General features: G+C 41.4%; 1 protein-coding gene across 1 annotated transcript; it reads right to left on the bottom strand.

Annotated features, from left to right (window-relative positions):
* Positions 1 to 19,306: 19,306 nt before the first annotated feature.
* Positions 19,307 to 19,906, bottom strand: LOC122650647 (secreted RxLR effector protein 161-like). Its single transcript, XM_043844043.1, has one exon. It carries the CDS (start codon positions 19,904 to 19,906, stop codon positions 19,307 to 19,309), a length of 600 nt encoding a protein of 199 aa, XP_043699978.1.
* Between the last annotated feature and the right edge of the window lie 3,950 nt (positions 19,907 to 23,856).

Below are 23,856 nucleotides of genomic sequence, written 5' to 3' on the forward strand. Positions count from 1 at the left end.
CAAGGAGTACTCATTGAGCATTGTCCAAGCTGTTTCTTGGATAGTTTTATTTTTTCTTTCAACCACACCATTAGATTGTGGTGTTCTACGAGCCGAGAAATTATGTATTATACCTTATTTTCGACAAAACTCACCAAATTCTTCTATATCATCAAATTTACCTCCATGGTCACTTTTTATAGAAGTGATCAAGTAACCCTTTTGATTTTGTATTCTCTTGCAAAGAGCTACAAATTCTTCAAAAGTCTCATTTTTATACTTGAGAAAGAGGGTCCATGTGAATCGGGAGTAATCATCTACAATAACAAAAGTGTACTTCTTACCTTCTAGGCTTGAGGTTTATATAGGTCCAAACAAGTCTGAGTGAAGTAAATGTAAAGGTCTTGAGGTAGCAACATAATTAATGGCCTTATGAGAAGTTTTTGTAAGTTTATTTCTTTGACATGCTCCACAAGTGTGTTGCTTATCAAAGTTCAACTTAGGTAAGTTTCTCACCAAGTTCTTAGAGGAAAGGGATTTAATGATCTTAGGATTGATATGTCCCAATTTCCTATGCCATAGGGTTGCATCATCAAACTTAGATATGAGACAAGCATCATGAGAGTTTACATTAAAAGTGTAAATATAAACGTTATTCTTCCTACAACTCTAAAGAATCATGTTGTCATTAGAATCTTTAATCTCACACTTGGAGGCATTAAAGTTAACAAAATAGCCATTATTGCATAGTTGACTTATACTAAGTAAATTGTACTTAAGATTATCAACTAGGCTGATGTTAGAGATTACTGTACCTCCAAACTTTATCGATCCATTTTTAATGATTCTTCCTTTACTGTTGTCTCCGAAAGATACCCATCCTCTTTTTTGTTTCTTGTGTTCCGAAAATAACTTTGGATTGGATATCATGTGCTTCGAGCAACCACTATCAATATACCATTCCATGTTGCTTAAGTGTACCTACAAGATAAGAATGCTTAATAAAACTTTAGTCCCCATTGAGTCTTGGGTCCATCATTGTTAGTATTATACATTCCTCTTGGTCTCCACACCATTTGCCCTTTTGATTTCTATACCAACTTGTATATGATTGGGGGTTCCAAGGTCTTTGGTTTTGAGATATTCTATATGAACCTTGGTTATTGGGTGGTCTTTGCACCTTAGTTGGAGTTCTAGTTGGTTGTGGTACTTTTGGATGACTCCTCCTATTTTAACCATTATAAGGTCTTCTAAGATGGTGGAAGGGTTGATTCATATGATGACATTCCCAAATTGTATATCCCTATTTGTTGTAATTATTACATACAACAATTTGAGGGTTATACGGAGTCTTTCCTTTGGGATTTGGTTTGCTAAATTGAGTAGTTTTCTTTCTAGCATAACATTCTTCAATTGAGTGTCCTTTCTTTTTACAATAATTGCAAAATTTCTTCTTTACCTTTTTACTTGTTATTTTACTTGAACTTGTCTCTTTGGTGTGATTTGAACCTTTGTTCACATCATAGCCTACTCCTTTGTTAAAGGGTGCTTTGGAGGCATTTCCAAGTAAGATACCAAGGGTCTTTTTGTCGTTTGTAAAGGACTCTAAGGATTTACACAATTTCTCTTTTTTTTCTTTCAAGATGTTTACTTGAGAAGTTAGAGTTGTGTTTTGATTTTTGAGGGTGTTTATTTCCTTTAAGAGATTTTTCTTAGTAGTAGCTAATTCCATGTTACTTTGGTAAAGGTCTTCAAAGGCTTCTTCTAATTCTAAAAAGCCCTTATCTTTATGAGAAGGGGAAGTGGGAGTTATCTCATTTTGGGTTTCTTCATCTTCAGTAGCCATGAGTGCCAAATTAGTTTGTTCTTCTTCTTCTTGAGATGATTCTTCATCATCCTCTTCATCACTTGAATCAAAGGTGTGTTCAGCTTTGTAGGCCTTCTTGTATTTCTTCATTTTAGGACAATCTCCTCTAAAATGTCTAGGTTTCCTACATTCGTAACACACAATATCTTTTGAAGAAGAGTCAGTGTTATCTTTAGAAACATTCTTACCTTTTTGGTCCTTGGAAAATCTTCTCTTATTAAACAAAGTTGTGCCCTTATTCTTCAAGAATCTTGAAAACTTCTTGGATAAATAGGCAATCTCATCATTCGAGAGTTCTTCATCATCATCGCTGATGTCATAGGCTTTGAATGCAATAACTTTTTTCTTTGGTTCTTTAAGTTCATCCTCCTTGGTGTCTTGTTTGAGCTCCATCTCATGAGTTTGGAGTGATCCCAACAACTCATCTAGACTTAGCTTTTCGATGTCCTTTAATTCCTTTATTGCTGTAGTCTTGGGTCTCCATTCTTTTGAGAGAGATCTCAAAATCTTTCGAACGTTCTCACAATTGGAATAAACCTTTCCTGAACCTTTCAACTTTTTCACAATGTTAGTAAAACGAGTGAACATGACATATATGTCTTCATCATTTTTCATTTTAAACATCTCATATTCATTAACTAACATATCAATTTTAGATTGTTTTACCTTAGAAGTACCTTCATAAGTAACAATAAGTTTATCAAACATCTCCTTAGCGGAGTCACACATACATGCTCGGTTATATTCTTTTTCTCCTAATGCACATTGAATATAGCTTATAGCTACATAGTTGAGTTACATCTTTGTTTTTTCAGCTGGGGTCCACTCTTCCTTGGGCTTGTCTATTGTATTTGGTCCATTTTCAATAACTTCCCATGCGTCAATGTTATTGGCACACATGAAGTTCTTGAAACGATTCTTCCAATAAGAGAATCCTTCACCTTCAAAGAAGGTAGGTTAGATAATGTTATATCCTTCAACCTTACGATTGACAGAGGATCCCATGGTCTTAAAACTCTTTGTTGTATTAAAAATAATCACGGTCTTGAGCTCCCACTTTGATACCAAATGTGAATTCACCTAGAGGGGGGTGAATAGGTGAAGGATGGAAGATTAAAAAAATATGCGGAAATAAAATAAATTATCAATGTAAAGATGACCAATAAACAAGCAATAATTAAGAGAGTGACACAAGAAATTTATACTGGCTCGGCCAACACTTGCCTACGTCCACTCCTCTCAACTTAGAGAGAATTTCATTATAAGAAATCTTGAGTAAGAGCAAGAAGACTCGTACAACTACTCTTGAGAAACGAACAAGAGGACTCAATAAAAACTACTCTTGAGTTAATGAGCAAGAAGACTTGATCTTCTCTTGATTCCAAGCAAGAGGACTTAACAACTACTTATGCAAAGTAAAAATGAAATACTAAGGGGTTTAGAATTACCTCAAACCTTAGTAAAATAAGTGCTACCTTTCAAACTATGAAGCTTGAATGCTAATGAGAATGAAGGGAGCTAAGTGAGATTGAACTTTCTTGGATTGGTTGCTTAAATTCTCACTTGGGAGAGATTTGATCTTGGAGGCTCTTGATTGTGATTAATAATTGTGTTTAGAGCCTTAATCAAGAGGGTATTTATAGTCTAAGAGGCATGAATTAATTAGAAATCTAAGTAAGGATCGGATTCCATAAGCTATAAATAATCCGGTATGTTGGATGGGAATCCGGTATGCCGGATCACCTAATTTCCATTTTAAACATAAGAGTAATGGTCAAATTAAATTCAGCAATACACTGATCCGATATGCTGGATAGTCATCCGGTATGCCGGATCAGAGCATTGTGTAGGCAGGGCAGGATCCGATATGCTGGATCCTTAACCAGCTTGCTTAAATGAGCCACTGTGACCATTTTCCTGAGATTTCCATTAATCCAATATGCCGGATCAGGAACCGGTATGCCGGATTGGGCAATTACAGTGGAAATTAGTCCAATTCCAATCAAAGTTGGTTTGGGGGGGGTTCCAAACTCAAATGGTCAAAAGTCTAAGGGGTCAATTTACCACCTAAGGACATTCTAAATGGATGAATGTGTGCGTGTGTGCATTACATCAATTTGTGACTTGAAATTACAAAAAACAAGATTACAAAGTCTTCAATCTTCAATAGGCTTTATTGGTCTTCAAGTATTGACTTTTGACTTCCATGTCTTTGGAATCATTTTGAGCAATTATTCTTGTATGCTTTTGTGCATTTGTATACGCTCCCCCTCACTTGGTGCTATGCTTCAAAACTGAATAACTTAAACACAAGCATTAGTCCAAGGATGGTCTTATTTGTTATCATGAAAATATCTTTGTCATCTTTGAGAATGACTTGAAGTGTAAGGGGCCATTTGTATTTCCCTAACACTCCTAACAAAAACAAAAAGGAGTCCCCAAGACAAAAAGCATCAAGTACACTCCTCAACGGTCTTCATCAATGACTACCGAGAAGGCATGCATCATCGGCATGACCTCCGTCGGGGTCCACACCAATATCATCATAATAACTAGGGCTCTCCTCCTCGTAATGAGCCTCCATGCAACAGCGGCATCCACTTGCAGAATCATCTAGGAGAAAACATATAAAACAAAGTGTGAGCCCCACTAAGCTCGTGAGCAAAACATATCATCATGCATGCGCATGCAACCATAATCCACATGATCCTACATGATATGCAAGTCCAGATTAATTATTAGCCACCTAACAATACAGCTAAGTTAGGTTAGTGCTACTACAATCCCCAATACATGTATCCCTGGTGTGGGCTTGGTTACCCCTTCCCACGATACACCCATTGAGTTATCGGAGAGGACCAGCCGGCTCCAGCATCTCCCTACCCAGGTCAGCCCGATCGGCCCTCTAGATTAACTCCTGTGAGGTAACCAACCCAATATCAATTCACCAAACCGGTGCATAATCATCATATGTGGCATTCCGCAAAAAATTCACCTTTTGGTGCTTCCCAAGCTTATAGCTCGAGGCTTCCCAGCGCAAATGCCTTTAGGGTTTTACGGTAGTCCTCACAGTTATCCAACACCTTAACCCCTGTTGGCAAGGGTGCGTAGCACGGGTGATGAAACTCTAGCCCCATGTCTATATGGCATCGTATGAGTCGGGCGGTGTCAATCGTATCCCATACTACGGCCTACCACTGGCCTCATTTCCAAGTTGACTACGGCATCTAGTCTAACATTCACAACCATCAGATAAGAATCACATTGTTGATCAACAGACAATCAATGTGTAGTAATTTGAGTATTTGAACAGAATTTAAATAACACAGCATTAATAAATTAAGAATTTTAGTTGCCGGCATAGCAATACAGTTATACATGCATATATGATAATACTTCACTCACCTGGGTCTGGTTATAAGAACTCAGTTGCAATTTCAGTTTCGGCTGCAGTCTGGCTGTAGGCCTCGAGTGCGGGATCAAATCCTAGATATAAATCAGAATTTGTCATTTTAATATTCCAACCTATTTCTGGAGGTCCTAGGGTTGATCTAAGCTCACTGGGTTGACTTGGTGTACAGTTGGTCTTCACTTGGAGTTCTCTGGGCCTTGCACTGGGCCTTAGGCCTATATCCCGGTGTATCATCCAGAGATGGTGGCCTAGGGGTAAAATGGTCATTTATAGTATTGGTACCTGACCCTAGGTTACAATAGGCTTACAAGGCTGTCCCCAACTTGACAGTACTGCAGGACCAATCATAGCCAGGGTTTCCAAGTCCTACGGGGCCCACTTGGGTTCCCAAGCATTTATTTATATGAACAGATATGGGAAAGGGCATTTAGGTCATTTTCCACCTTCCCACACAGTTACATGGCCAATGGGTGAGGTCCCCCAAGTCAGAGCATCAAAACAGCAACATTCCATTCACTGGGCGATGTCTCTGGGTGATGTCAGGATCGCCCAGTGCATCGCCCAAACATTTCAAAAACAAAATCTGGCTGAGTTTCCAAGGTTGCTGACCATGGGCAGTGACCAAACCTTTCCCTCATGCATGTTAGGGTATCATGTATCCCCAAGGGTGATCTTCACTCTGGTCCAAGTGGATTTTCAACTGGGCCCACCACTTGGCTGCCAGAGGCTGCCCAAACAGCCTAGTAAATAGTAACCACGATTTCTCCAACTTCACAGACTTGGTTTCAGTCACATGCAAGGTTGATTACAGGTATAATACACTGATTCAAGTCTGCTACCACTTAGGGTTTGGTCCCATGTAGTCAGGACAAAGATTCAGGACTCCAAATAGCCAGCTATCAGTGTAACTGGGCAGTGCAACCATGCACAGCCAGGTTTCAGTTCTCAGATTAGTAAAACAGGTATGAACATCAATGTAAAACACTCAGATCTTCCATGCATCATGTTTGCATGGTAGATCTGAGGTAGTACCTGGCCGTTCCCAGCTGTTCTGGGCTGCCAAAGGTCAGAAACTCATCAAAATACCAAGGAATCAAGTAAGGAACAACAGCAATACATGAACAGCATGTTAGAGGTTAAATTTTATACCTACACAGGTTTATGACTGCTCGAATCCAGGCTTTGGATGCAAGGCTACCTCCCCTCTCTTCCTTCTTCTCTTCCTTCTTCTTCTTCCTCTCTTTTCTCTCTTTTCTTTCTTCTTTTCTCTCCCATGATTTGAATAGTACCAAGAGCTCTAAAATGAGCTGAGGTACACCTATTTATAGGCCTAGCTTGACTAAGGCCTGCTTGGCTGCTAAGGTCCATTTCTAGAATGCATTTATGACTGCATTCTCAGCCATTCTGGGCACACTGGTGGGGTCCACAGTGGTCCAGGGGTATGAGGTGGTCCCTCAGACTCCCCTCAACCTATGGAGGGTACCCATGTCCAATATGGGTGGTCCCCACAAATCAAATCATTAAAATAATGCTGTTTTGCACTCTGGGCGATGTCTCTGGGTGATGTCTGCATCGCCCAGTGCATCGCCTAGAGAATTCAGCAAGGCTGAAACTTTGTGGGCTTGCACAGGGGTTTGACCCAAGATCAGGGCCTTGTACCCACATGCCTTTTAGGTCCTTTTACACATATTTCTAGGGGTAGGTCCCACAGATGTGAAGAGGAGAGAGAATACCTGGAGTCCAGGCAGTACATTATGCTATAAGCTGTGTAGTTGTAAGGGTCAGCTGTCCATCTTTCAACAGGTATGTAGGAAGACTTGCCTAGGGTTTCTTCACCAATCTCAATCACTGGAGTGATACTCCACAGTGTGCTTGAATGCCATGTCTGAAGTTCCTGTCCTTCAGTCAAGATTCCAGTCAGTCAGGGGCAGGGTTTGACACTCTCTCTTGATGCCTTTCATGACTTGAATGGCTTGAACTGCTATTCCAAGCCTCAAGACCTAAATCTAGGGTTTGGGAAACCCAGGAGATGGTTCCAATCCCTCAAATCCTATAAGGCCCATGTTGGGCTAGGTGCTTTGAACCCTAAAAAAGCTTGGGACTCACCTCCCTAACCCTAGGAACCATGTGGTCTCATGTATGGAAGGCTGGAGATGGAAATCCTTCCAAATCTCGAAAAGAGATTTGACGGATCCACGAACGGATCCATCATCATGGTTTCGTCCGTTAATCCGTTCGGTATAGTCTGGTTGACTGTCTGGGATGGAGCCAGGAATGGATTCACCTGGTAGTTCCGTTCGTAGCTCTGTTCCCTCTCGGGAATGTCTCAGGGTCCGGACGGATGCATGAACGGATTCACCTGGAAGTTCCATCCATGAATCCATCCAATCTATTTTCACTATATGCTTGGACGAAGCCAGGAACGGACTCACCTGGTTGCCTCCGTCCCTGAGTCCGCCCATGTTGTCTTGACTTAAACTTCAAACTAACAGTTGGGACCCTTCATGGGACCCACTTATACTCTTCTAACATTATTCTCATGCATCCCCAGACTTCATAACCTATATAGGAGTACGTGTACCGAGGCAAATCTTATCAAACACCCCAAGAAACAATCGAACAACTGGGGAGTGGGTTTTGGGTGATGTTTGGGTTTGTTATATATATATATATATAATTGCTCTTATCCTTGCATCCATTATGAACATGCTGCAGCCTTGCATATAAACTATATTGGTTACAAATGGATGTAATGTGGATATGTTTACTTTACATTATTGTATTGGGTTACGGTGCCGGGTATGCCAGTGTCGAAACCCCAAAAATGCTTATGAAAACTAATTAATTATCATCCTGCCTTGTATGCGTTGTGCTGTACTGGTACCTGGGTACTAGATGGAATGGGACGTTGATGCACCCGGAATACCTCTCGGGATGATAGGACTTGCAAGTAGTATATCTGCGGCTAGGATTCACTTCCCTATGCTACGACCCTTACCAACAGGTGTTTAGGTGTTGGGTGATCGAAGCTCCTTGTTGCCTGTGGGGGAGAAAGGCTAGGTCAGGGATGACCACTGATCATCGGCGTCCGCCACTGGGTGGTCTTGGTGGCTTCGACCGGCGTAGGCTCCCTGGTGATAATAAAGGTTTCATTGTGGCGATAAGTTAAGTGACCCACAGTGTCTCCCGAGTTTTCAGAGTAGCATATACCCCCGACTTAGATTGTTTGTTAGGTGGAAAATCTATTAACATTACATTCATCATGGACTATTTATGATTTTTGTCTTTGTGCATTCCCCTTCCCCTCACTGGCTCAATGGAGCTAACCCCCTATGTACACACTCTTTTATATTTTGATGCAGATGGTGGATATCTCACTGGTCTTAAGGCCCAGCCAACAGATTATGATGGTATTGACGTAGAGGAACCCGAAGCTGTGTCAGAGGAACACGGTGACAGATGCCTCTGTGATGATTGTGCCTATGGGCCGTGATTTTGTTGGGGATTGTCCCCTCTTTTGATTCTTTTGGGGCTTTATGTCCATTATGAACATTTGTTTGTAATTATCTTGTATTCTTTTGAGTAGTTACGTCATGGTCAATTGGCAAATAGTGTTAAACTATTATTGTATCACCTAGCCAGCTAAACATATAGTAATTGCTAATTATATTGCTTCCGCTTGTATTTACTCTGTTTTGAATGGAATATTCTTTCTTTTCCTGAAATTTGAATTCATTATGCTGGTCCTTGACTGTTGACTATAGACTGGGACACTGTGTTATTGATCCTAGTAGGAAAGAGGATGATGCATGTCATCCTAGTCACCCCTTGGAATGGGGGCGTGACAGAGAGACTGACAATACCCTTTAAATACTCCTTTCCTTTAGGGTGACTCAGACACCCCGTGTTCCATCTTGTTTCCACCTGTGGTCCCCCCGCATTCCCGATATGACCCCACACGATGCCCTCACACTCCAGTTTTTCAATTTTTTTCCTTTTTTCCTAGTTTCGGGGCCCTACCCCTATTTGATTTCAAGCTTTCGAGCCTAGTCCCTCTGTCTGGAGTCCTGGTCTTTCGGACCCGCCTTCCCTAACCCGGTTCTTCCCAAAACCCCGAAGCCTCCATGGCTTAGTCACCCTACCCGACGTCCTAGTTACTAGTTTCTGAAGCACTTTTCGATGCCGTTATTCTGTCCGAGGTCCTAGTACCCGATGCCCCTGCATCGTTACTCTGCCCGATATTTGAATAAGCCTAGTTTCTGAAGCTTTCCGACACCATTATTCTATCCGAGGTCCTAGTACCCGACACTTGTACGCAGTTATGCTGCCCAACATCCGGGTAAGTACTCCCCAAATATTTTTTGACGCTGTTATTCTGCCTGACATCCAAGTAATTACTTTTCGACGCTGTTACTTTGTCCGACAAAGGACAAAGCCAGTCTTTTGCCTCCACCTAAGCTGGGGGATGTAATTCATCCCGTATAATCGCATTGGTTTAAATGCATATAGGTATTTAATTCTTTCATCGCATTTTAATTCAGTAGCAATGTCGACTTTTAAATTATGACTACAGTAGTTAATTTAATTAAGCAGTTTATGCATCATTTTAGCTGTACATGTGGAAATAGGACATTATGAAGGAAGAACATTCGAAAACTAGCATCTAGTAGAAAGACCGGTTTACCCGGGCGAGGTGGGTGCCTAACACCTTTCTACTTTCGTAACCTGACCACTTACCCCGAATCTCTGACCAGACCAAACGAAGTCCTGTAGCCCTTCACAGGGCTACACCAATGGGTCCTAGGCCCTAATCCTAGGTGGTGACTCCATTTCACTTGATTATATGACCCCCATCCCCCGATGAATCATAACATTTGAGAAGACACATTCTTTCTCTCTCCAACCGAGGAGCATAACCCCAAAATACCCTCCGAGCTACTGCAGAAAAAAATGTGCGGTTCTGGGAACGGATCCTCACAGTGGTGACTCCACTGGGGAAAAGAAGTCAAGCTTTCAATACTAGATGCTACCGTTGAATGCAAGAATATTCTTCCTTCAGCATTATTGATTGATAACATGTTCGACTAACCCTTTTGTGTACTAACCGCATCATGCATCGTGTTCGAAGTGAAGTCAAACGATGAGGGTACTCCCTGTTGTGCCTCTACCCCCATAGAGGTGGGGGCACATCATACTAAGTACTCTGAGATTGGATGATACACGCTTCTGCCACCACTATTATGCACACACAACACCGCATGGAAACACACAACCCCGTGGTTAGTTGTTGGACCCCATATGTAGATGTGGTTGATTCGTGGCGAAGCCACAACCCTTGATATTTACTGCACAAGTTTAGAATCACCAATGAGGGTATTTACTAGTGTGCCGTGGGGTACTTCGCTAATAAAAAAGGGCACTAGTTTGATTACTCTGAGATCGTACCGACAAGGGTATTCACTAGTGTGTCGTTGGGTACTTTGCTACTTAAAATGGGCACTAGTTTGATTACTCTGAGATCGTGTGACCTACTCTCCAGGTATTTTAAAAGCACCACGTACTGACGGTTTGCAACCACGAGCGATAGATATATAGGTGCTGTCAAGGGTGACCTTTTTATGTCCTATCAGCCTACCCATTGCATGCATCATGTAGGAAATTAGACCATATATGATTAGGATACGCCATAAACTAATGTAGCAAACCTTTGGGGCCGAAAAGCGAGGTTCTTGATAGTATATCCTCCATAATGTAGTTTACCCATCAGGGGAAAGAGCTCCATTTGTCCCTCGATAGTCCCTCGATGAAAGCGACATAATTGTCCAGGATGGTGTATAAAAAAAAAGTAGCCTCGATAGTCCCTCAAAAAATGGTACACCACCCAAGACATCATGTCAATAATGGAGCTCCGATTAACCCAAAATGGAGGGTACCCTACATTAACTAAAGATAGACCGTCGAAAGATCCTCGAAAAAGCCTCTTTGTGACGATCCTAATTCGATCTCTGGGAGCCATCGAATAAGAGAGGATTTATGGCCAGAAGTGGAGCAAAGAGATCAGGAACGGATCGTCACGCCACCCAACCACTGTTTGTATATTTACTTTGTAAACTAGAACATAGATATGTATATATATACATATGTAAAAAAATTATAAACAAAAAAGATAAAGAAATAGAAAACAAATGATAATTTGTTTGTCCACAAAATCCTAAAACAATCTTTCGCCCTTGCAAGGCACTATTCCACGATGAAAGAACCCTTTGTTGCCTGCTTGGGACAGTCAAGCAGGCCGATTAACTCAGGCCCACCTCCACCAGTCTCCATCCCCTTCATCCAATAGAAATCCCAGTCCATCTTCTAGTCCCATGAGGCAGAGTCCAGTAGGGTCACCTCCTCTCACGAGTAACATGGATCCACTAGAGGCTGGTTCTTCGGGAGAAGTTTTGAGTTAAGAAATAGTCAGCATGCAAGGAGAGATAACTGAGATGAGGCAGCTAGTCACATAGATGGTTTAGGAGATGCAGAGTCAACCTCAAGGAGACAATGCACAAATCCCTAGAGAACCTAGGGTGACGCCAATATCCAAAGTACAACCCAAGGTGGTGATAGAGGAAGAAGAAGTTGTGGTCCTCAACACCCTACAAAATCCCCCTGAGACTGAAAGGGAGAAACAAATGAGGGAGAAAGTTGAAAAATTGGAGATTGCTGTGCTAGGGAAAGCAGTAGAAAAACCAGAAGATGATTTGGTCTTCTTCTCGAAGGGGAGAATACCCGAAGACTTCAAATGGAAGCTTGACAAGTTCGACAGGAGAGGGGACCCCAAAGCCCACCTGAAGATCTTCATCTCTGTGGCCAAGTCATGGGATCTTACAGAGAATCAAATGGGTCAAGCCTTCCTTTACTCATTGGCTGGATCAGCTCTGAGGTGGCTCACTCAATTAGACCAAACTCAAACTCAAAGCTGGTCGGCAGTGGTGAAGGAGTTCACCAAACAATATTCTTATAACACTGAAGTAAATATTACTTGACATGAGTTGGAGACCTTGAGGCAAGGAGCCGACGAAGGATTTTCCAATTTCATTATGAGGTTCTGCAAGAAGGCATCTAGGATGTGGAAACGCTCAAATGAAGCAAAGCAAGTGGAAATGATTCTAGAGAACTTACATGGGGAGTACCATGACAACCTCTACTGTCAACACATCAAAACCTTTGAAGCACTCATAGCTACAGGGAAGCGAATTGAAGACAAGCTCTTCAAGGGAAAGCATGCCAGGCTTCGACTAAGGGGGCCTCTGGATCTTAACTCAACAAGAACAGCAAAGTAGGAAGAGGGAAGGGTCCTGAAGTGAATGCAATCACCACTGGCCAGTACACTGAAAAGAAGATTTTGCCGACGGCCACTGCATCATTGGCTATCCAAGCAGAACAGTCAGTCTCTCCTAGATAGTTTACTTTTGGCAATATGACTCCTACTCGCCTATTCTTCAACCTCAAGAGGGAAGGGATGCTGGATGTCGTACCATCGAGGCATGTAGATTTGGCCAATCCACCTCCAGGATACAAGCCAAAATTTCACTGCCACTATCATAATTAGAAAGGTCACCAGACTGATAGATGCATATACCTCAAGCATGCCATACAAGACCTGATCGACGCAGGGAAGATAGCGTTGAAAATGGAACAACAACCCAATATAACTATAAGGTGAATATGTTACAAGGGGATGTTCCTTGTGAAGACCCAACATTCATGATCCAACCTATAAGACAAGGGAGGAAGTTGATGGATTCTCGAATTTACATGGCTATCCTAGCAGCCCAAACCAAGGAAAATGAGAAGAAAAGAAAGGAGTAGGAAGCTCTAAGGCAGAGGATGAATGAAGGATTCTCCGACTTTGTCAGAAGATTCTGGGAAGAAGCTGACCAGATGCAACCCCGCCTCACGGAGGAAGAGAAAGTAGGCATAATCCTGGAAAACCTGCATGGAGTATATCATGAGCATCTCTACCCCTAGAGGCATGAGATACTGGAAGCATTCACTACTCTAAAGGGTTCGCTTGATGAAAATGAACTTGACTCCTCGGGATCATCCATGGAATCTATAAATGCCTTGGAAGAAGGGACAATGGGTGTAGACCCAACCACTCTGATTCAGCCCATAGGGGTTCCCTTGAAGGAGTTAAGAGTTTGGAGGGATAAGGTGCATCTCATGTGGCAGATGGACCTCCTAGCAGAAGCCAGAACAAACATCAGCAATTTCCTAAGAGACATGTGCAGAAGAGAAATGATTGAAGCTCAGTCAACACCTTTTCACGGTCAAAGCCGATACGCTCGGAAGAAGAGAGCAAAAAGGATGATGGTATGTGTGTATTGTGCAAGAACCAACTGCAATGGAAAATTCAGAGAAGGTGGGCATCAGTGTGACCAAGGGAAGGGAATAGCCTCCGACCCTCGCACGATGAAGCTGGAATACCTAGAGAATGGGTTAGATAGCCTTGGGCCTCATGCACAGTTAAGAAAGTTCGGGTTCACCGACTATGAGATCAGCCACATGGCGTATATGAAAAACTCAGAAGATGAAGAAGAATGCGCTAATCCAACGGTTCCCATTCAACTCATTGGGGGAGAGCCACTTGAAGATAATATGAAAATCATAGAAGAGGTCATACAAAGCTTGGTCCAAGCCGTATCTGCGCTCACCATTGGCGAGGCTCTCTCTAGAGACACTTTCCTTATCCAGATGGGAGGAAATACTGATGATAGTGAAGAAGAAGACTTCATGTCACATTCTGAAGATGAGTTCTCCGTTGAAACTGCAATAAACAATATTGGAGCAGATAATAATGGAACAGACCCAACTGATCTCATCCAACCCATACCTCCTGAAAATGAGGGAAGTAGCAGCAACGAGGGAGAAAGGTCCCCCGAAAATCCAAGAAGAGCATGGTTCATCAAAGAAGAATACTTCGATAGATGGGGCATGAACATCTTCCATCAAGTGCAAGACATCCTTGAGCTAATATCCACAGCCCACGACATCATGTATCAAGGAACTTCCAGCTTCCCGAATATGGTGTGTGGCCATTTGGCAGAACAAGTTGAAAAGATAGAATTACCTGCAGAAGAAGATGCACTTCAGAGAATGTTGCATGAGCTGAGGAACATGGCTTGGCTGAACCTGGCATTAACCAAGGATTTCTTTGGGAATCCACCTCAAGATCCCATGTTATACTAAGATGAGTTCCCCTATGCCGGTCCACCAAGAATGAAGGAAGGGTGGGAAAATTGGGTTGGTAATGTCAACACCGGCGACCCGTACTTCAATCCGACCAAAGGAATTCACCCTATGGATAGTAGTGGGGAAGAAGAGGACCCAGGGCATCAGGATGCTGAAGAAGAGCCAGATGAAGAAACATCTGTTGAATGTAATGTTTGTGTGTCCATCAAACCCAATTTAATTTGATTAAATCAATTAATTTAGTTTTATTTAATTATGTGCTTGTCATAATTGTATATTGCATCTGCCCAATTCAAACCGTTTTGTTCACAACTACGGATAGATTTGGGCAATCTGTTCTACGGTTGCTATATTTTACATTCGTACAATAGTGATTGGACCAAAATGTAAATATAGACACATTTCATGTTGAACATGATCCATGGGGATTCCCGAATTATTCACCATCAAGTTGCAGTTGCAACGGGGATCTTTGGTAGTTATTTTCTCTGTACTTGAGAGAAACTTGCCATTTTATTTATGTTCTGTACATTTGTGGTGTGTCAATGGTTGATGTCTACCAAAAGGACTGACTATATATCGGCTGCTCGGTGTGCACAATGTAAATAGTTATGGATGTGATGCTCAATAAAGTTTACACTGCCCGTAAAGGGAGAACACCAAAAAGAGAGTGGACGAATTTGATTGTGTCAAATCCAAGGCCTTGGTATTTTGTAAAGTGTTTGCAAAGAGTATTTTATTTTATTAATATTAAATTAAATATATTTTGAAAAAGAGTTTTCAAAGAGTTTTATGGCCAATCGAAGTCCTCCATACTCTCGTGATAAATTATAATGGACCGGAATTATGGCGATGACATTTATTCCATGGTTGCAATGGCCCATTATAGGTGTTAATACTGTGGGGAGAAAATGTAATAAAATTACCTGCCGCAAGGGGTTTTTCAGGTTACGCCCTGGTCGGATCGTCCTTTACTGTGATTTTGGATAAGTTTTGTCTTTATGTGCAATTTAGGATAATCTTATGGGTTGCCCTTTAGGATCACACCACTTGGTTAGATCTGGACCGTAGGTTTGCCACCTCCTCAATTAGGTCTCTATATATATAAAGAGACCTAAGGCCAAGGATGATTGATTATGATAGAGAAAAAATCATTAGAACAATTTGCACAAAATTGTGAGAGAGCTTAGAGAGAGAAAAAGAGTCTTCTTCTTTCTCAAGCACTATTGGCCATTGGAGGTGAAGCAAGCTTGGGAGATCTTCTTCAAGTGTTGCATTCCTTTGGAGGAACACACCATTTGAGTGTTCTAGGTGACCTTGCTCTCCTCTTGAGGTTAGTACATTAATGTATATATTGATTGCATGCTCATAAAATTTTGTGATTACATGAGAATTCCATCGCTTCTACCGCCACTAACAATTGGCATAAGAGCGTAGGTTTTTCATTAAACACATGTCAAAATCAACTTGCAATCTTATTCTTCTTTTTCTTCCTCCATTATTGTGTTTTGGGTTTTTTGAATTTTGAGTATTGTACACAAAATTCGAAGTTGACAATATATGAAACAAAGGAGAAGAGGCCACACCAGCCGGAACCGCCGGTAGATAGCTGCGGCAAGCAGGCACGGCATGCCAGCCACGCCTGCTGACCAGCTTGTCAGCAGGTATGGGGTGGACGGTCATGCATAGGCACAGCCCTGCGTGTTGCGTGGGTGCAGGCCATAGCCAGCGCGCACGCAGGCAGCGGCCTGCTGCCGTGCGCCGCGTGGCCAGTGGCCCTTGCATCTCAAAAAAACAAAAAGGGTCCATGGGGGGTTGGGGAAGATGATGATTTTTGAAATTTTTTATGTGTGCATGAGATGTAGATTTAAAAAGTTCATCTTCTTCATGTCAAATTTCATCTTGTAAGCTCCATTAATGGAGTTCTAGTTGAAACTATTTTAATGGAGATTGCTTGAAGATGCTTTAATTGTGTTTTGAACATAATAGGACTTTTAGCAAAGTTTCCTAGTTAGATTAGGAAAGTTGGATTTGTGAGCAAGATAGCTTAATTAGAATAGAAAACTTATATTTGAATTAATTTTCTATTTTGGATAGGAATCTAAATTTAATTAAGTTGCTCACAATATAATGAGAATTTAAAAGGAGTGAGATTCTGATTTCCTATTTGGAATCAAACTCTAACTATTTTCTCTCATGAATGAAAATTGATTTTAAATAGAAATCCTAACTTGATTAGGAAAGTCCAAATTAAAATAGAATTCTATTTAATTGCAAATTGACCCATGAGACTCACTTTATTAATACATGGGTTGGACCCATAAGACCCACAAGGTTCAGCCTTGGGCCGAACCAAGGGCCGACCCACATGGGTTTGACCCATGGGCCGGTCCATGTGGATTGGACCACTTGGGTCGACCCCTGGGCCGACCCGAATTGTAAATAAAAAACAAATGTTTTGAATGAAATATATGCAAATTTTATTTTTAATTTAAGGTTCCACTTGGTGTGATTAATTGAGAATTGATTGGACATCGAGTTTTATGAGAATTGAAATGCATTTTCATTCTAACATCGTTTAATTAAAGAAATTTCAGAATAGTTCTTGAAATTATGTAATTAAATAAATATGTGTGAAATTATAATTTTGCCCTCATTACATTTTATTATGAGATAATATAGAGAATGCAATGCTTGCTTGAGTACATGCCTATCTATCATGTATAGATTGCATATCCAAGTGTTGGGTATTAAAGTTGATACTTGAATCATTTTTAAAGAGTTAAAAGTGGGATTATGAGATTCATGAAGTACTGGCACTTTGATTTTGAGCAATTGATCTAACCATTTGTTTTGTAGCATAGAATGATCATGGGATTAAGTATGTGATGGTTGTTTTATATTTATGTCACTTCTTAATTTTCCCCCTTGGGCAGCCCTATAATTGGAGGGTTGGTTTCCCAAGATTTTTTAAATGGTTGTATCCCCCTTGGGCAGCCCTATAATTGGAGGGTTGGTTTCCCAAGATTTTCTAAATGATTGTAAAATTTTAATTTTTATTTTAAATTCATGAGATGTAATTTAATTTTAAAGTCCAATGGATGTAACCGCTTGAAGACATGAGATAATCTTTGAGATGAAAGAAGAGGAACGTGACTTCAAGGAAGACAAAGTTTCACGTGGGAGCTTCTCAAGTTTCAAGGAGTTGAAGACCTTCGAGAATCCCATGACCTTACCATATTATTACTTACTTTATTTGCTTAATATGGTTTGCTACATGTTAGTACATAGGGTAATATTTGCTTATGCGCATTACTAGATGCATGTGATGTATGATGGTTAGGAGTAACATGGTTAATGCGTAGTAATGTTAAAATTACCTTATTGCCTCGATTAAGTAAAACAAGTAATAGTGCAGGATGATAAAATAATCATGTGAACATTCATGGAGATCAATGAGCATACAAATAAATTATGGTGGTGTGAATGGCGTACCTGGATCCATGGTTTGAACCCTACAACTTTCTTTATGATCCCTATCGCACACAAACGTTGGTTTAGTCTCCCCTCTTCTACTTGTCTTTAGGTTTTCTCAGAGTAGTCACTGAATGGGCCAGTGATAACTATTTATAATGGTGAGGGTAGAGACCAACCTTGCAAAGAAACTAGGGTTTCCTTCCCATTAAGGAAACAATTCCTTTGGTCCACAGTAACTGGATTCATACCATTAAGGTAACTTCCATCAACACAACTAAATCGGTTTTAATAAAATAAAATGGGACTATGCCAGCTCACCTTATAGAAATCTTACAATCTCCCACTTGGGCTGCATATATCACAAGTTTTGATTTTGAAAAAACTTTTAAAATGACTCTTCGGTTTAGACAAACTGATTATGGCCACAAAAGATAGTGTTGAATGGAGTATACCTTAAACCTGATGCCTTGGTCTGAATGAAATTACAAACACCTAATAGTGCAGATCATCATATCTAAGGAGACATGGGACTTAACACGTCAAAGTGCTTGTGGCCTCACCGACTTGGGCTGTACAGTATGAGAGTGTGGTATGGAAATGCATGAGACCGTGATCAACATGTCAATTTCTAAATTAGTCCAGGCTAGGAAACCGAATGAGCCACACAAGATAAAAATTGGAGGTCTCATCAATCACAAGTGTCACTCAAAATGCTTATGCTTCGCCCAAGGAAGCTCATTGGGACTGGATCCGAATGTCCCAAAACATTAGCACCATTTCTCAATCTAAGTGAGACTTTTACTAGTAACTAGATGTGCGTGTATTAACTGGAACCTCGAATACCGAATGAGGTAAATACACCATAGATGACCTCAATTTATTCTGTAGGAGGCAATTCTTCAAGTGTATACACATAAGCAAATGGCCATAAAAAGATGCATGTATTCTGGAGAACAATAATAATAAGATGGGATAACTAAAAATCAAAAGTAACTGAATACATAAGCAAAAACTCCCACCTAATGAAGTGCATCAAAAGAGCAAACTAATCCCATTTTAGTAACATGCTCCTGGAAAACTTTTGGAGTCAAGCCCTTAGTGAGAGGATCAACAATCATAATATCGATAGTGATGTGCTCCACTGTGATCTATGACTCCTGAATTTTCTCTCTAACGAGAAAAAACTTAATGTCAATGTGTTTGGAACCTAAAGTGCTTTTATAGTTATGAGAAAAACGAACCGCAGCTGAGTTGTTACTGAACATTCTCAATGGCTTAGATATAGAATCTACAATATGTAGCCCTGAAATGAAGTTCCTCAACCACAATGCCTAAACAATGGTCTCATAACACGCCACATACTCTGCCTGCATAGTAGAGGATGCAGTAAGTGTCTGTTTGACACTCTTCCAAGATATAGCCCCACCAGCCATGAGAAAAACATATCCAGATGTATACTTCAGGTCATCTGGACATCTTGCAAAATCTGCATCAGTGTAGCCAACCACATCAAGAGAATCAGATCTTCTGTAAGTAAGCATAAAATCTTTGGTACCCTGTAGATATCTCATGACTTTCTTGACAGCTACCCAATGCACTTCACCAAGATTGCTCAAGTATCTTCCAAGTACACTAATAATATAGGCAATGTTAGGCCATGTACAAACTTGAGCATACATCAAACTTCCAACGGCAGATGCATAAGGAACATTCTTCATTTGATTATGTTCCAATTCAGTCTGTGGACACTGCGATGTAACAAGTTTATCCCCCTTCACAACAGGTGCCTTATTGGGTGAACAAGCTAGCATGTTAAATCTTTTCAGTACCCTCTCAATGTAGTCTTTCAGAGACAAATCAAGGATGCCACAAGACCTGTTACGATGAATCTCAATACCCAAGACATAAGAGGCTTCACCAAGATCCTTCATATCAAAGTGACTAGATAACAACTATTTTGTCACATGCAAAAGACCAACATCACTACTGGAAAGGAGAATGTCATCGACATAAAGTACAAGGAAAATGTACTTACTCCTAATGATCTTCAGATAAATACACTGATCCATCAGATTATTATTGAAACCATAAGATGTAACAACTTTATCAAACTTGAGGTACCACTGTCTGGATGCCTGTTTCAAACTATAAATAGATTTCTTGAGCTTACATACAAGACGCTCACTACCAGTCTGTTCGAAACCAGGGGGTTGCATCATATATACATTTTCTTCCAGAATTCCATTAAGGAAAGCCGTTTTGACATCCATCTGATGAAGTTCCAAATCAAAATGTGCTACTAAAGCCATAATGATTCTAAAAGAATCCTTGGTCGAGACCGGTGAAAAAGTTTCCTTGTAATCTATGCCCTCTCTCTGGTTGAATACTTTTGCTACAAGTCTGGCCTTGTAACGTTCAATATTGCCTTTGGAGTCCCGCGTGGTCTTGAAAACCCATTTGCAACCAATCAGTTTACTTCCTCCTGGTAATTTCACCAAATCCCAAACACCATTAATTGACATGGAATCCAATTCCTCCTGTATAGCAACCATCCACTTCGAAGAATTTGGACCACTCACAACTTGGTCAAAAGTAATTGGATTAGAATCCATGCCAACATCATATTCATGCTTTTGCAAATAAGCAACATAGTCATCAGATATAGCAGACTTACGAGCTCTTTCTATCACACCCTAAACCACCCCCTAGGAGGATTAGGTAGGTGACCCAAATTGCTTAATGGCAATCCGCCAAACCCCACGGATCTAGAAGCAGTTAATACATTCACAGTACCACATTCGTAACATTACCATAGGTAAGATCAGAGTGCTGCAGATAATCTACAATTATAACTTAAGAAAAGAAAGCGTAATGATACGGGAATGATTGTGATATATATATATATATATATATACATATGTTCTGAAACATTCCCCAGTACAACCCACAACTGAAAAGTAAGACTGATATATGCATAAGCCAAAAGGAAAAGTACATATATATATATATAGGGCGAGATAACTCAACCCCAAAAAAAAGAAGAAAGAAAGGACTAAGACAGAACCAAGGACGGGGATAAACTCCTATCAAAAGCAAAAGGGAGTCCCCAAGACAAAAAGCATCAGAAGCGCCCCTCACTGGTCTTCATCAATAACCACTGAGAACGCTCGCATCATCGGTATGACCTCCATCGGGGTCCGCACCAATATCATCATAATAACTAGGGCTCTCCTCCTCGTAATAAGCCGCCATGCCACAACGGCATCCACCTGCAGAATCATCTAGAAGAAAAACATGTATAACAGAGTATGAGCCCCACTGAGCTCGTGAGCAAAACATATCATCATGCATGCATATGTAACCACATTCCACATGATCCTACATGATATGTAAGTCCAGATTATTTATTAACCACCTAACAATACAACTAAGGCAGGTTAGTGCTACTATAATCCCCAATACATGTATCCCTGGTGTGGGCTTGGTTACCCTTTCCCGCGATACACCCATTAAGTTGTCGAAGAGAACCAGCCAGCTCCAGCATCTCCCTACCCAGGTCAGCTCGACCGGCCCTCTAGATTGAACTTGTGAGGTAACCGACTTAATATCAATTCACCTTACCGGTGCATAAACTTTGTTTGGCATATAGCCATAATTCACCTTTCGGTGCTTCCCAAGCTTGTAGCCTGAGGCTTCCCGGCATATTTGGCCTGGGGCATCCCAACTGTGCTGTGGCTTCTCGGCGTAAACGCCTAAGGTTTTATGGTAGTCCTCACAGTTATCCAACACCTTAACCCCTGTTGTCAAGGGTGCTTAGCACGGGTGATGAAACTCTAGCCCCATGTCTATATGGCATCGTATGAGTCGGGCGGTGTCAACCGTATCCCATACTACGGGCTACCACCGGCCTCATTTCCAAGCTGATTACGGCATCTAGTCTAACAATCACATTCATCATGATAAATTCAAGCAGTGTTGATCAACAGTCACACGATGTGTAATAATTGAGAAATTTTAATTGAATAAGTAACACAACATCATAATTAAAGAATTTAAATTGCCGGCATAATTATATTGTTACACATACATACATGATAACATTTCACTCACCTAGGTCTGGTTCTAAAAATTCAGTTGCAGTTTTAGTTCGGACTACAGTTTGGTTGTAGGCCTCGAGCGCGGGATCAAACCCCAGATATAAATCAGAAATATGTCATTTAATATTTCAAGCTGTTTTTGGATGTCCTAGGGTTGATCTAGGCTCACTGGGTTGACTCGATGTACAGTTGGTCATCACTTGGAAATCTCTAGGCCTTGCATTGGGCCTTAGGCCTATGTCCCGACGCATCATCCAGAGTTTGTGGACTAGGGGTAGAATGGTCATTTATCACATTAATACATGTCCCTAGGTTATATTAGTCTCACAGTACAGTCCCCAACTTGGCAGTGCTGCAGGACCTTCATAGACAGGGTTTTCAAGTCCTGCGGGGCCCACTTGGGTACCCAAGGCATTCATACATGTGGACAGATGTGGGGAGGGGCATTTTCATCATTCCCCCCTTCCTACACTGTTTTGTGGCCTATGGGTGAAGATCCCCAGGTCAGTTCAGCATTAAAGTGAAATTTCATTCACTGGGCGATGTCTCTGGGTGATGTTAGCATCGCCCAGAGATTGCAAAACTGAAATCAGGTTGAGATTCTAAGGTTTCAAGCAATGGGCAGTGCATGGATCCTCTCATCATGCATGTTAAGTCATCTTGGACCCCCAGGGGTATACTTTGCACTGGTCCCTGTGGATTTTCACTTGGCCCCACCACTTGGCTGCCAGAAGCTGCCAGAGAGCCCAGTGAATAGTAACCCAGCATAGCCTTGGTTGCAAATCAGAGTTTTGGCTGCATGCAAGGCTGGATTTCTATGTAAAATAGTAATCCAAGGCTGATACCACCTAGGGTTAGGTTTCATGCAGCCAGGGCATACAATCTGGACCCTAAACTGCCTATTCTGAGTGTAACAGGGTAGTACAGCCAGGCACAGCCTGGGTTTCGGTCTCAGGCTTGCAAAACAGTAGAAAAATCATCATAAAAACCTTAGATCTTCCATGCATCATGCTTGCACGGTAGATCTGAGATGGTACATGGTAGACCCCAGCTATTCTGGGCTGCCAATGGCCAGCAATCCATTCAAAACACAGAGGAATATGATGATGAACAGTAGCAGCAAGGGAGTAGCATATCAGGGGTATGATTTTATACCTGAAAGCTCAGAGGGCTCCTCGGTCCAGGCCTTGGAGGCAGGGCTGCTTCTCCTTCCTTCCTCTTCCTTCCTCTTCCCTTCCTCTCTCTTCTTCTCCTTCTCTTTTCTCTCCTTTCTTTCTTCTCCTTTCCTCCACGATTCCAATAGTACCAAGAGCTCTAAATGAGCCTAAGGTACCCCTATTTATAGCCCAACCCATGACTAGGGTCTGTTTGGCTGATAAGGCCTCTTTTGAAAATGCATTTTTGATTGCATTCTCTGTCATTCTGGGCACTCAGGTGGGGTTCACAGTGATCCAAGGGTATGAGGTGGTCCCTCAAACTTCCCTTAACCTATGGAGGGTGCCCATGTCCAATATGGGTGGTCCCCACAAATCAAATCATGGAAAAACTGTAATTTCCCACTCTGGGTGATGTCTGCATCGCCCAGAGATTTCAGCAAGGCTGATTCTCTGTGGGCTTGCACAGGGGTTTGACCTAGGGTCAGGGCCTTGCACCCACATGTCATTCAGGGTCTTTTACACCTATTTTTAGAGGTGGGTCCCACATTTATGGAGAAGAGAGAGAATACCTGGAGTTCAGGCAATACATTATCCTATAAGCTGTGCAATTATAGGGATCTGCAATCC

This window comes from Telopea speciosissima, chromosome 2 (genome assembly GCF_018873765.1).
Source record: "Telopea speciosissima isolate NSW1024214 ecotype Mountain lineage chromosome 2, Tspe_v1, whole genome shotgun sequence".
In the NCBI taxonomy this organism is placed as follows: Eukaryota; Viridiplantae; Streptophyta; class Magnoliopsida; order Proteales; family Proteaceae; genus Telopea; species Telopea speciosissima.